The following is a 15263-nucleotide window of genomic DNA, read 5'->3' on the forward strand; positions in this document are numbered from 1 at the left end:
ACAGTATTACATTACTTGGACTTGTATTCCACAACAAACCAAAGTTTCTCAATACTCAGTTCCAAACATACCCTACGATTGAAGGCACTAAAATCTCCTCCACATCCTGTACACTTGGATACAGCTTCATCGGGTACCTAATATAACATGAAAATAATTTATATGATGAACAAACTCTCACATTATTCAATACATAAGACAGTAAATAAAGGAGCCAACAATGCTACCATTGCCTTCGGCTTTCCAATTTACAATTTATTCATCCAACGAAGAATAAGTTGATCAAGCAACGACCTTCTGAGTTCTGAACAAGAATATGCCACAAAATTCATGTAGAAGATCCAGCACATAATTTAAAAGGGAACCCCATAACTAAAGAAAGAGTGTGCCCACATAAAATGGCAAGAATAAACGATAAAACATGAAATAGGTGGCTTCAAAAGCATCATGCTACTAATCAAGAATCAACTTTAAATATTAAAAGCATCAATACTGACTCTTGGACATAATATCCAAATTAAAATAACTATGTCTATTACTTTCCTCGAGAAAACCCTCCAGCAAAAGACAAGCCTTGGAAACTCAAAAACCATACAGCATAAAGGATATCCATACTACAATTCAAATTTACACAACACCAATAAAGAAAAAAAATGTACATCCATTCAAGAGTATCCAAGCATTTGGTTTGGGCTAAAGCACTACCAGGAGATTTAGGGACATAATTTCAGCATCAATAGCAGCAAAGCCACCCTCCAATATTGATATATAACAGACATGGAAGTGAAAAGAAAGTGAAGAGAAATCATTACCCAATGATCTTTCTCTTCATTGACAGGTTTTAGCTTGTTCAATTAGTCAGCAAAACCTTTCTTCTTCTCTGCAGACTGATCCATGGCTTTGGGTGGCTCAGAAGACATGATCCTCCCACCCATCTCCTTGAACTGCAATTGAACACAGAAAATGTCACAACTATGTACACCACCCTCAAAAAAAAGCACATAGATCATCAATTCATCATAAGCTAATGTTTATTCCTAAAGACATAATTCTTGAAAAGGCACCATATAACTTTGTTGTGATGCATTGGTAACATGAAGTAGAATGAAGTTTTAGTTGCAAAAATTAAGAGTAGGTGGAGAATCGGATATACGAAGAGAGCTGAAGAGAGATGAGAAAGATGGTATTAAATTTGCAGATAGTAGAAAAGCAAAACAAAGTTATCTGGCATTCGAGTGGACAACTAACTCCCAAGGAATTACAATTGAAATGATATTTTTCTCAATGAATACGTTTGCCTTCCCTTTTGTATTTATACCCCTGTATAACTAACTTCCACCAAGCTGATCACACCTTCCATTTGACATCACAGCAGAACCTATAACGGGCAATTTTCATGCTCTATTCATTCTAACCTTCCACTTGCACCTACAAATATGAACTTGATCTGAGAACTTGGGTAAGTAGCTGGATCAGTTTCATAACAGTATAATACCACCATACCATACCAGATACCACTATCCCCAATGCATTTAGAAAACAAAATTTAGAAATAATGGAATTATGAAAGTGAAAGATTAAAGAAATAATGGAATTATGAAAGTTTAGAAATAAATTATGAAAGTGAAAGCCGAGGTTTCATCGTAACTGTGACAAATTTCATTTGAAAATCACCAAAACGCATAACAAAAGGAGAATTCAGAACCCTAACTCAAGAATTTAATTCAAAAATTACCAAACAAAATTTAGAAATAATAGAATTATGAAAGTGAAAGATTAAAGAAACAGGCAAATTGACCCTCCTAATCCCGATATTCCGACGGCAACATTAGCAGGAACACCCCCAACAACTTTAGCAAATACAGATGCATCAACAAGCAACTAATTCAATACAACATCACATCAAATTTTCACAGAAACTATACATCTTCATATTTTTCAACGAGGCATCAAATCAAATTAAACCAATAAAGTTGATTAATCAATAAATTAAATAAGAATTAAAGTAAAGTAACACAAATTCAAGAACAAAATTAAATTACCAGCGGAGGAAACACGCGAGGTTCATAATCATGGAGCTCAATCTTCGGGTATCGAAGATTGCTATCCTCAACTGATGAATAAGATTCGGATGTGTCGACCACCACTGCGGTTTGTCGGGCCTTCACTCACGGCGCTGCTGTGGAGTGGTGCTCTACCGCCGATATGAAGATCCCTAACTCCCAAATCCCCAATTCAATTCAATTCACAAACCCTAATTTTCTGAGAAGCAGAGGAGAGAGAAAAAACGCAGAGGGAAGAAGAAGGGGGGCCAGCGAGGAAGATCAAAGAAGAAGAAGGGGCAAGGTCTGCAGTGTTTCCCGTACAGCTGAGGGAAGATCGAAGAAGAAGGGTCAGATCTGCATTGAGCGCGGGCTGGAATTTTCAAGGTGGAAAAAGACCCACTGGCGAGGAGGCGAGGATCGGAGGCGAGGAAAGAGACCACCGGATACTGGCGAGGAGGCGAGAACCACCAGCGACTGGCGAGACGTAGGGAAAGCTGAGGGAAGAAGAAGAAGGGAGTTGAGCGCGAGTTGAGAACTTGAGATGATATGTTGGTCTGAATACGAAACTTATGTTGCAGCGAATTTTTTTTAGAACATGTGTTATTGCAGGGGGCTTTTACACCGTACGCTGCAAAATAACGGGTTATTGCAGGGGGCTTTTACAACGTACGCTGCAACAAACTCTTTTGCAAGGGGCAATTAAATTTGTACGCTGCAACAACCCTTTAAAAGGTTTGACCCGCGTTGACCTACTGGTTGTTGAAGCGTATTAATACATGTACGCTGCAACAAGGGGGGTGCAACAGGGGTTTTTTCTACTAGTGTGTTGATGTAGTTGACCCAAAGAAGCCCATAAAGGTCTCCTAGTATCAACTGAATGAAGACCATACACAGCTGTGAAAGCAGAGCTGAAATCACCCTTCTTATCAACAACACAGGCATGAATCAATTGTTTTGTGACACACCTTACATGTAAAGTAACAACTGCATGCTTCCATCCCAACCAGATTCTCCCTCTTGGTGAGTGAGAGTAGTTAGCTTCCCATCTCCACACATACCCAAATTTATTCTGAATTTTCTTTATATTACTTTCTTTGTCTTTAGTTTGAATTAAAGCAACAATACTCACATTATTCTGCTGCATAAACCTTCTTATTTCTCCTACTTTAGAAGGGTCATTCATACCCCTAACATTCCAGGTGCAAATAATCATGTTACAGCATTTGAATCCCCCTCCACTCCCCCAATCCCCTCAATGAGCTCACTAGTTGACCTTGTGTGAACTTGGACTAACCCAACACTTCTCACAGGACTCTTAGCACTCACTTTCCTTCTAGACACCACTCTCCAACCATCATCCTGCACAGACACAATAGGAGTGATAGTAACATCAAACTGTGGCCTTAAGTCATCTTGCACAGGGTCACCATCAATATGACCTTCACCCTCTATATTCTGGGCAGCTTGTTTGGGCTGATCAGTCTGTTTTGGCTTCCAAATCTGGGTTACTTTCTTCTGAACATTTGCAGCTGGCCTAAATCTAGTGGTGTTCTTGCCTGTCCCCCCACACACATGCCCAACCACCTTACAATTCTTACAGTAGGGAGGCAACCATTCATACACAATTTTTTGCTCAAAAGTAACTCATACCCCATCCTGTATACTCACAGTCTTTGGCAAATCCCTAGTAACATCAGTTTCAATCAAAATTCTAGCAAATGAAATTCTCTGCTGAGAAGTGGTGCATTCATCAGCAAATAAGGGAGTTCCAAGGAGACTACCTATCCTACTAAGTGAGTCAGAACCCCAGCAAGTCAAAGGAAGATTAGGCAGTTTCACCTAAATAGGAACAACTCTAAGCACTACATTTTGGAAATTGAAATGAGATGACCAAGGCTTAACAATCACTGGTCTACCTTGAAAGGTATGAGGACCTGCACAAATCACCTCATCTCTTTCCTTTTTTGTAGCAAAACGAACTACAAAGTATCCATCCTCATGAAACAACACCTGAGGTTTGCTCAAATGAGACCAATCCTTAGCAAAGAACCTCAGAACAACACCAATAGAAGGCACCTCTCCTACAACATACATGATTAAGGCAGCATCCCATTTACTAACCATTTTATCGAGATCTGTTTTATCCAAAATTGCAACTGGTTCACCATCTGAAATCGTAGGTGCAATGAAGGATAAGGGGATACCTTTAGCAGCAAGGTTGGTAGGTTTGAACAAGCTAGTCCATGGTGCCTCCATCTCAAGTCGTCGTTGAACAGATTGAGTTTGTGAAACACCCTCTGTACGGAGTTGCTCTGTTTCACTAATTCCAGGGTTCACATATGGAATTCCAGCATTCACATTCAATCCTAAGGCATCATTAAGATTCTTCATGAGTTCCGTCATCTTCACCATCGCTGAATCCCCCTGAACCCTTTCTCCAAAGCATCAGCCATGACGTTCACCATTGAAGGTGGTCGAGTCAAAATCACAGGATTCTCAGACGGGGTAAGTAAATGTTGATAAACTGAATCATGGTATGCCTTTATCGTCTCCATAAGCTCCGGTGATGGCGGACTGTTGCTCGTATGAGGCAGAACAACTGGTGGCGCCACCCTCGCAGATTGACTTCCATCGGGTTTACTGGGTATTGTTTTTCTCAGTTGGTTTTGGTTTTTGGGTCTTGAAACTTCATCATGAAGGAGAGCAGATGCTTCCTCGTTCACTTCACTAACCTCATTCCTCTGTGTTTTCTTTTTCCTCGTCATTGCAATGGAGGGGTGTACGTTAGCAAGAAGCCCTTAACGTGCGCCTACTTCATGGCAGAGATACTTGGGATTGGTTATGAACACCAAAGTTGAGGATTTTGATACAACTTTCAATATTTCATTATACTATTCTTGAATTTTCAATTATTCGTAATATATCATGCATGCTAATCCTTCGATATACTTTTGTCACACGTACATACCAATTGCGTAGTTGGCTAGACGCAAACTGTATTTTTGTGTTATGGCAATAACCAATGGCGTAGTTGACTAGATGCAAACTGTATTTTTGTGTTTTGGTAATAACCAATAGCGTAGTTGGCTAGCTTTTGATAAAGTTTTCATATAGCCAACTAAGCCATTGGTAATTACCACACATTGAAAATGAATTAAAACTTGAAAATAAATAAACGGTAAGCTAAATAAATTAAAATGGATAAAACTTGAAAATGAATAAACGGTGAGTTTCAATGAATAAAACTTGATTTTTAAATATTTAAAATTGAATCTTAAATTAGTAAATCGAGCTAGTTAAAATAAATGATCCTTAAATTACTTTTAAGCAAAATTTTATACACTTATTTAATATAATTCAAGATTTTTCGATATAAATATAAAAAACTATTCATAAATATTTAATAAGTAACAAATTTTTTATTTCAATTGTAAGATATTGAATAATATTTAACTAGTTTTAAACTTATAACATCAAAAAATGATTATGGGAAAGTATTGTAATGACCAATAGCGTAGTTGGCTAGATGCAAACTGTATTTTTGTGTTATGGTAATAACCAATGGCGTAGTTGGCTAGATGCAAACTATATTTTTGTGTTTTGGTAATAACCAATGGCGTAGTTGGCTAGTTTTTTATAAAGTTTGCATATAGCTAAATAAGCCATTGGTCATTACCACATATTGAAAATAAATAAAAACTTGAAAATAAATAAAATGTGAGCTAAATGAATAAAATTGAATAAAACTTGAAATGAATAAACGCTGAGTTTATTTTTAAGGTTCAATTTTATTCATTTAAGGTTCACGTTTATTCATTTAAGGTTCACTTTTATACATTTAAACTTAACTTTTATTTATTGAAGCAATGTTTATTCATTTCAAGTTTTATACATTTTCCGACAACCCCTTCACCGACAACCTCCCTTTCGCCTTTGCCTCTCCACCGCCCCCTCCCCTCTCCTCCTCAACTTCAGTCCCTCTATTTCCTTCTGTTCGCGATCTCCGACCACCGATTCTCGAGGCGGTGGTTTGGGCCGGCAGAGGGGTTGTAGGATTGGTTTGTTTAACTTATTTAATTATCTAAAATAATTAATTATTAAGCTAAATAGATTTTAATTAATTAATAAGTAAATATTATTTCAATCTTTTTAGAAAATAATTTTCACATTTTATAAAATCATTTTACAATTTAGCAATAACAAAGGATACAAAGCAAAAGCCAACCATAATATTTGACATGTGGATAATTATGGTGATCACCCTACCCATCCAACGTTTTATCGTCCAATTTGACGAGAGTCAAAATTTGTCGTTTTTGGCAGGTTGGTTCATACGCCTAATTGCTATACCCATGTATAGCCAAGTTGGTTGTACCCCCTGCCCAAAACGACGCGCAGCGTTGTTTTGGGTAAAATACCCGGGTACAACCAAGTTGGTTGTACCCCCTGCCAATGATAAGCGCGTGAAGGCACGCGCGGTATACATAAATTTAAAAAAAGGGATGTGAGTTACGCGCAGGAATTGCCTATAAATACAAAAAAAAGAAATAATTTTGAAACCTTATCAAATTCTTGGCACGCAAAAAAATTTCTCTCTCCTCCGCCCACTCATCAACCACGATTGTTTTCTCTCTCCTAAAACCGTCATTAAACTTCCTCCAACCACCTCAATTTACTTTCTCTCTCTTCAAACTGCTACTAATCTTCATTATAAAAACTATATTTGCAGAAAAAATCAAGAGAAGAAATATGTTCCTTCTTTTTGGTGAAAAAAGAGGAGAAAAATGGATGTTAGAGATGAAATCGACATGAACAAGCTTCAAAATCCAAATAAAAACAAAAAGTAAGTAATTACAACTGATTCTGATGTTTCGATTTTATTTTCGAACTAAATATGAAACCTAATTTTGCTTATTTTTGTTCTATTTCAGAAGTACAAAGTTGCCGAAAGAAAAAGAACAAACGTATGTAATTTCAGTTCAGATTTCGTACATGCAGCTGTTTTATTACTTAATTTCTGTTTAATTTAATAATTTTTCAGTTTTTTTCATTATAATGTTCAATTTATTTCATTATAATGTTCAATTTTTTTGGCTTATGAGTTTACCAAACCCTAACTTCTGATTTTTTTGCTATAGTACTGGAAAATCTAGTAATCAGCCAAAAATCGGCACTGGAAAGCAAGAAGACATGACGGAGTAAGTAATTATAAGTTTTCGTAGATAAAATTCATTTTAATTTACATATGTTCAATCAATTTAATGTTAATGTTCAATCATTTTTATTTTAATGTTCATTTTCGTTGCGTAATGATTTTACCAAACCCTAACTTTTGGTTTTTTGGTCACTGAACTGGAAAATACAAAATTGAGACTGAAATCGGAACTGAAAAGCAAAAAGACACAGTCCAGTAAGTAATTTTTATGTTTTTGAATCAATTTCTATTTAATTTACGAATGTTCCATTTTAGACGTTTGATACAATACGAAAATACAAAATAATGATCAATTGTTCATATTCATAGAGATTTAAGAATAATCTTATTGATGATTCAAATTTGGATTAGGAATGTCAATTATTTCAAATATTATTATCATAATATAAATGTGATGAACTTTTGTTGAGTTCTTCTATCCTTATGTTAAATGTTCATTTTTTATATGTAAAATGTTCATATTTTTTAAACTAGATATTCATTTTAGTCTACTGAGTTTTGTTTAGAAATGTTGAATTATTTCCAATGTTATATGCAAAATCCAAATAATTTGAACTTTTGTTCATTCCTCTGTACAATAAATTAAGTCTAGAACTCATGATAACTGTCTTATGCAAAATGTTCAATTGATTATTGCAAAATATTCAATTTCTTTTTGAAAAATGTTCATATTTTCCAAACTGGATATCCTTTTTGGTCTACTGAATTTTCTTTAGGAATGTTGAATTATTTCGAATGTTATATGTATAATCCAAATGATTTGAACATTTGTTCATTCCTCTGTCCAAAAAATTAAGTCTAGAACTCATGATAACTGTCAGTTTGCAAAATGTTCAATATGTTTTTGTAAAATATTTAATTTCTTTTTATAAAATGTTCATTTTTTAACTGGAATATTTTTTGTTACTGAGTTTTGTTTAGAAACATATTTCAAATATTATATTCATAATCCAAATATTTTTTGTACTTTTATTCATTTTTTTCTATCCCAAAAATTTTAACCTACAATCATGTATGCAAAATGTTCAATTTGTTTTGGTGAAATATTCAATTTCTTTATATAAAATGTTCATTTCTTTCAAACTGCTAATTTTGATATACTGAGTTTGGTTTAGAAATGTTCAATTATTTCAAGTGCTATAATCATAATATCAATGTTTAGAACTTTTGTTCATTTCTTCAGTCCTTTTTAATATTAACTCTCGAACTCATGATAACTGTTTTTATGTTAAATGTTCATTTTGTTTTCATAAAATATTCATTTCTTCAAACTGTATTTTCTCTGGACACTCATTAGTTACACATTTATAAATTCTATTGCTCAACAAAAAAGGTTAGTAATCAAAATTAAGCGGGGACCAACTAGATCCCAGCCAGAAGTTTAGAAAGCATTAAGGTATAAGATAATGTCAATTTTTTATTTGATTTGAATGATTTTTAATTTTATATAATATAGTGTGTTCATTAACATCGTATTATTAAAAATACAGTGAAGGAGATGGGAAAGCATCTTCAACTTCCGAGCCAGAAGTTCAAAAAACATTGAGGTATAAGATAATGTCAATTTTTAATTTAGTTGAATGATTTAAAATTTTATATAAAATGACGTGTCCGTTTACACCTTACTATTCAAATTACAGTGAAGGAGATGAGAAATCTTCATCAAAATCCCAACCAGAAGTTCAAAAAACATCAAGGTATAAAATAATGTGAATTTTTAATTTAGTTGAATCATTTTAAATTTTATATAAAATAGCATGTATATTAACATCATATTAATTAAATTACAGTGAAGTAGATCAGAAAGGTCCTTCAAAATCTTCGGTACAAACAAAGAGTGATACAAAAAATAGGTACAATTTTAAACCTGCAATGATTTTTAAAGCTTTGGTATGTTTGTTCTTTCTTTTTATATTATTTGATATTTCATTTTGTAGTTTTTGAAATTTTAAAAAAATAAAAAAATTATATGCCTCTATATTCAAAATAATTTCATTTTCTGTTCTTTCTTTTGTAACTATATGTTCGTTGTTTCATATTCTTTATTCTTTCTTATTGAAAATTTTGACCTCCTTTGTTTTTTGTTTGTTTGAATTCTTATGTAAATGTTCATACTTTTACTTCTATATGTTCATTCTAGTTGAATGATTTTAATTTTAACATCATATAAAATAGCATGTCTATTAACATCATATTATTCAAAATACAGTGAAGAAAATGAAAAGGTTCATCAAAATCTTCAATACAATCACAAAGTGAAACAAAAAATAAGTTTGTTCTTTGTTTTTGTATTATTTTTTCTTTCTTTTTTACAATTCATTTCCTTCTGCATATTTGTTCATAATTGTTTCATTGTTTGTTCTTTCTTTTGGAATTGTTTGTTCTTTATTTTTTATGGTTTATTCTTTATTATTGAATGGCTTGTTCTTTCTTGTTTATTTGTAAGTTTATATTTTAATGATATTGTTCATACATTTTCATATATATGATCATACTTATTTTTGCTTTGTTTATTGAATTTATTTGTTCTTTAACCTATTTATTCATAATATTATTACTTGAAGTTTTTACATATCTTATTTGTATATCAGGGGCAACATTTTAGGGAAGAAACTTCTAGCAAAGAGCATCAGGCAAAACAACAACAAAAAGGCTGCGGAAAGGGTAGTTGCAGCTGCTGAAAAGGCCAGCAAAGAAGCTGAGGAAAGGATAGCTACAGCTGCCGCAGAAGCAAAAATACAAGCTGAGAAAAGGGCAGTTGCAGCTGATGTAGAAGCCAAAAGAGAGGTTGGGGAAAAGGCATCTGCAGCTGCTGCAGAAGCCCAATGACAAGCTGAGCAGAAAGAAGCTGCAAAAAAGAGGATGGAGGCTGAGAAAAAAAAAAGGAGGAAGAAGATAAAACTGAAACAATGAGGAAGGAAGCTGAGAAAAAGAAAACAAGAGGAAAATGATGAAAACAAGAGGATGGAAAACAAGAGGATGGAGGCTGAGAAAAAAAAGGAGGGAGAAGATAAAGCTGAAACAATGAGGAAGGAAGCTGAGAAAAAGAAAAAGAAGAAGATGATGCCACAAAAGCAATTAGCACAGTCGTTGAAGATCTAAATGCTTCCGAGAGTGAAGGTCAAACCAATAGTGGCAATGGAAGAAAAAGAGGAAGGAAAACATCAGCTAACAAGAAGAGGACCATTCCAACTATAACTATCGATGAATCACTACAAAAGCAGTTACACAAGATATCAGATTCGTACAAACCAAAAATAAATACAAGATCAATGGTGAAAGTGTCAGAAAAAGTTTCTGCTGAAATTGTTAGCAAAGAAGAATTTGAAGGCAAAGGTAACTATTTACAATTGTTCAATCTTATTTCAGTAAATGTTCAAATATGTTATTATATAAGTTGTACTTAGTATTTTTTGTTAATGTAGATGTCTCTGAAGTTACTTCAAAAGTAACAAATACTCCAAAGAAAAGGAAAGGGGCTGAGAAAGAAGATGTGCCTGAGCCTGATGATGTTGAGATCATAAAACCATAGAAGCAAAAAGGTACACATATATAAAAAAAATGATAAATTTTCGAAGTTATTTGGTAAAATGTTACTCCCTCTGTCCCAGAATAGTCGTTACACTTACCTTTGCACAAAATTTTAGGTGATAAGTGGTTGTTTGGTTATCAATTGTTATTTTATTGAAAAAGTAGATGTGATAGGAGTTAGTGGGGTATTTTTTTAATTGAATGAGAGAGGGCGTGGGGACAAATAAAATGTTAGTGGGAAGAGAGAGACAATATAATAATTGTGGGGTCATTCCTAATTTAGAAGTGTAACAACTAATCTGGGACGGACGAAAAAGGAAAGTGTAACAACTAATTTGGGACGGAGGGAGTAATATATTAAATACATTATGATCTTTTTTACAGGAGTTGAGAAAAAATTATCTGTTAAGGCAAGAATTCTTCCTGCTAGGACATGAATGAAAAGAAGCAAGAAAAATGATATTGAAGAAGTGAGAGATGAACAGCATAAAGGTTTTACATTTAACATTGTTTAAAGTTTTTTCGAAGAATGTTCATTTTATTATCATAAAATGTTATTTTTGTTTGCGTGAAAAATTCTTTCTGTGTTTATCTCATACAATTATTCAAAGTTTTTGGTCATATGTTCAAAGTTTTTCTCCATTATGTTCAAAGTTTTTGGTCATATGTTCAAAATTCTTTACAATTATTCAAAATTTTTGGTCATATGTTCAAAGTTTTTCTCCATTATGTTCTATTCACAGGACATGGAAAAGTTACTGTTCAGGGGAAAAGGAAGATACAAGCTGGTTTGAAAAAAGGAACAAGAAGAAGAGGTACAAGAAGAAGAGGAAGAAGAGGAAGAGGAGGTAGAGAACGAAGGCGAGGAATGGGAGGAAGAAGAAGACAAAGAACAAAAAAGGATGAAAAAATGTATACTTAATATACTAAAATGTTAAAGGTTGTATTACATATTTATCAAAGCTTCTTAACTGTATGTTCTTTTCTAACAGACCGAACACTAGCGGTGAAAGAGAGGTTTCACATTTTTGAAAAACAAAAACAAAAAATAGGTCAGAGTCAATTTTATTTTTTTTCCATAAAATTCAAAATTCAAAATTCTATGATTGATGTTCAAAGTTACTTATATGTGTTCCTTTTTTAGCATTAACAAGAACAACACCAAAAGCAAGACTACATGCTGAAAAGAAAAGGAAGAGGAAAATAACCGATGAGGATTATGAGGTGAAGGAAGAGAATGAAGATGATGATATTCAGAACTCAGAAAACGGTCAAAATAAACATACTTGAATGTGTGTGTGTAATTTTTTTTTATTCTTATTGTTCCTGCATTAATTTTTTGTTTTGTTAATCAGCTTTAATTGTGAAACGGGAGGTTTTCCCTTTGGCAATCATTACCAAAGAAGTTCCTGCAAGAAAAAAAGGAAAGAAGACAATCACTATTTTCAAGGAGAAAGTAGAGGAAGAAGAGGAAGAAAAAACTGGTGTTAGAGGAGGACATGGAAAATTCATTAATTTCATTTCCATGATGAATGAAGAGAAGAAGGAGGTCGTTCGAAATATTGTTCTAGGACCATTGCTAGATTTCCAGCTACCTACTTCATCCCAACAATTTGTTACATGGCTGTGTAACAACTTTGAGGAAAACAGTCAATATCTATATCTACCGAAGAATGAAAAAATTCTAATAGAATTTGAGGATGTAGAAAAGATTTATGGCCTTCCTAGGGGTGAAGTAGACATAGTTGAGGCAAAGTCTGACAAGGCTAGTGAAGAATTTTCTGAATTCATGGCAAGGTAAATGATTTTAAGTCTATACTTATATTTTCAATATGTTATAGACTTAAAAAATTCTAACTTCATTATGCATGTATTATACATGTTCTTTCTCTTACAGTTTTTTGTTCAATTGTGTATAGCTTAATATACATTATCAATTTTTGGAATTTTGTTCATTAAATATTTGTTCAACTTGTTTGTCCCTGATATTCATTTGTTTTATACTATTTGTTCTTACTTTATAGTATATTGTTCATATTTCTATGTTGTTTGTTCTTTTTCTATAACCTGATTCATAAAATTGTTCATAATAGTTGTTGCGTTTGTTCTTTCTTTTTGAATTGGTTGTTCTTTCTGTTTGAAAATGTTTTTCTTAATTAAATTTTGTTCATTAAAAAAAACAGATGGAAGAAGATCTTCATATATAAAAGTGGAATCCTCTTGGGAATAAGGTCCCATCAGTTCAGAAAATTTTGAAGTACTACAGTCAATAAGACCAAATTAAGGCTGGACCGGATGCAAATTTCATTACAAGCTTCTTGGTGGTCACTGTCAACACGTTGATCAAGAGCACGTTGTCAAACCAAGCATACTAGAAATTTTTGTTCTCAATGATGAATCATGGGCAGATCAGGAACTTAAACTGGTGCAAGTATGTATGGGATGCACTGCTCTCAACTACTGCACGGTATAAAAAAAACCTGAAGGAAAAGGCCAAAGCAGCATTTTTCACAGGATCATTGCCATTATTGACGGTATAACATCATTTACCCCTTCTAAATTTATGATTTTAATGTACTTGATCAATCTAAGAAATTTTCTAACACTTATACTTTGTATGGCAGATTTTCTATTTTGACAGAGTTCAAAGAATGAACTTTTTCCCTCCAAGACGAATTCCACTTGTGTCCTGCTGGACAAAGGAAATAGGACAAAAATGGAATAAATTGGAGGAAATTGGCTTTGGATTGGGGAAGGTGTTACCCAAAATCAATATTGAACAAAAACAATCTCGGAAGGTATTGCTAAATTCATCACATTCTAATAGATTAAAGTTAATTCTTCTGCAAAATATAAATATGTGTTAATAAATATTTTATGTTCCCTCCTTTAATATGTTAAATAATATTTTTAGAACATATATAAATAAATGTTCATAAGTCTTTTCTTAAATGTTCTTTATATTTTCGTATAATGTTCATACTTTACTTAGACATATAATAATAAAATGAAGAATTAGTGCATTATATACAGAAAGTAATAAAATGTTCAAACCTCTTTAGTTATTTATTCAAAGTTTTTCAATACAATGATCAAAATAAGTGTTCAAACCTCTTTACTTATATATTGTGTTTGTGCATAAGTGTCACACAATACATATAGTTGTTCATACTTTTACTTCTAAATGTTCAAATTGAAACACCTAAAAGTTTACTATTTCCCTAATGTATATAAATTTGTTTTAAAAATACAGGAGTTTATGGATGAGTTTGTGGGTATAATTCAAGCTGTTGGTGACAATTTGTCAAAGCTTTATGATTCACTGAAGAAGGCGCAAGAATTCTTCCCAGGAAATGAGTTGGTGTCTAAAGTGGAAGAGTTCTTGTCAAAAATGGCAAAAGAACCATCATTAAGCCAAGATGAGTGGTCCAATGACTTCATTAAGGCTCTATTTGGAAAAGAAAAAGAGTTGTTGGATGCAATTAGTCTGGAGAAGGACAAAGAAAAAAAGGATAATCAGAGATATGAGTATAATATCAAGAGTGCATTTGACTTGGGACTTACACCATCACCGATGGTAGTTGATTCCAAGTTGAAAGGTGAGAAAGCTTGTACATCCTCCTCTACTCCAAATCTATCTCTTGAAGAAATAGATGAATCTTTGGAATCTGCTATGCTAACTCTAAAAAAAAGAAGAGAAGAAGAGACAAAAAAAAATGAAAAGGCAAAAGCTGAGAAAATGGCTCAAGCAGAACAGAAGTGAGAGAACCAGCTTCAGAAGAACCAAAAACAACAGTGGAGCAGATTGTTGTACAAACAGGGGAGAATGTCAAGTTGGATGCAGCTACAATGAGTTGGGCACATTTGGTTATGAGGTAGAACCAATGCAAAAGTATGAAATGAATTTGATCAAGATGAAATGGAGAAGCATCAAAGACAAAACCAATTGTGGTGTGTATGTCATGAAGCACATGGAGACCTATACTGGTGATCCAGAACATGAATGGAACTGTGACTTGAAAGCAAATGATGTAAGTTAAATTTTGCTCATTCTTCTTTTGAATTTTGTTCATTTCTTTTTATGGTTTTGTTCTTTTCTATTTCATTTTTCTGTCTGTTGAATTTCTTTTATATTCCCTTTTATAATTTAGTATTTTGGTTTTATAAAACATTTATAATTTTTTTGTAATTTTTGATATACAGACAAATCAAATAAGGAAGGTTCGTGTCACTTACTGTGGTCTCATAATGCTTTCAAAGCAAAATCAAAAGTAAGAGTCAAACATAAATGAAGCATGGAGGAGTTAATGAAAAATTAAGCAGATAGTAAGAAGGTTAACAAACAAAGATACATTTTTATTATAATGTAAAGTAAATATTTTGGTATTTTGGTGTTTTGTTCAAAAATATATAACTTAATGTTCATTTCTTTTATGTTTAATATTCAGTTTCTTTTCCAGTATTAAATCAAA

At 33.0% G+C, this 15263-nt stretch overlaps 1 protein-coding gene and 2 long non-coding RNA genes across 4 annotated transcripts; 2 read left to right on the forward strand and 1 right to left on the reverse strand.

Moving 5' to 3' along the window:
• Positions 1–809: 809 nt before the first annotated feature.
• Positions 810–4993, reverse strand: LOC130459306 (uncharacterized). 2 transcript variants are annotated; one of them, XM_056826578.1, is made up of 2 exons: positions 2043–4993; positions 810–944 (listed from the first exon to the last, which is right to left on the reverse strand). In XM_056826578.1, the coding sequence occupies exon 1, from the start codon at positions 4455–4457 to the stop codon at positions 3885–3887; it is 573 nt and encodes a 190-aa protein (XP_056682556.1). In that variant the 5' UTR covers positions 4458–4993; the 3' UTR covers positions 810–944; positions 2043–3884. The 2 variants fall into 2 exon arrangements, with proteins under 2 accessions (XP_056682556.1, XP_056682555.1); XM_056826577.1 differs by lacking the exon at positions 810–944 and adding an exon at positions 1035–1428.
• Positions 4994–5494: 501 nt separating this feature from the next.
• Positions 5495–8957, forward strand: LOC130459309 (uncharacterized). The gene is made up of 5 exons (XR_008918619.1): positions 5495–6888; positions 6977–7009; positions 7184–7455; positions 8751–8807; positions 8901–8957. It is a non-coding gene; the product is annotated as an uncharacterized lncRNA (long non-coding RNA).
• A 1133-nt stretch (positions 8958–10090) lies between these two features.
• On the forward strand, positions 10091–13576 carry LOC130459308 (uncharacterized). Its single transcript, XR_008918618.1, has 7 exons — positions 10091–10596; positions 10686–10802; positions 11176–11283; positions 11535–11843; positions 11936–12588; positions 12975–13325; positions 13416–13576. It is a non-coding gene; the product is annotated as an uncharacterized lncRNA (long non-coding RNA).
• Positions 13577–15263: the final 1687 nt, after the last annotated feature.

Source organism: Spinacia oleracea, chromosome 4 (assembly GCF_020520425.1).
Source record: "Spinacia oleracea cultivar Varoflay chromosome 4, BTI_SOV_V1, whole genome shotgun sequence".
In the NCBI taxonomy this organism is placed as follows: domain Eukaryota; kingdom Viridiplantae; phylum Streptophyta; class Magnoliopsida; order Caryophyllales; family Amaranthaceae; genus Spinacia; species Spinacia oleracea.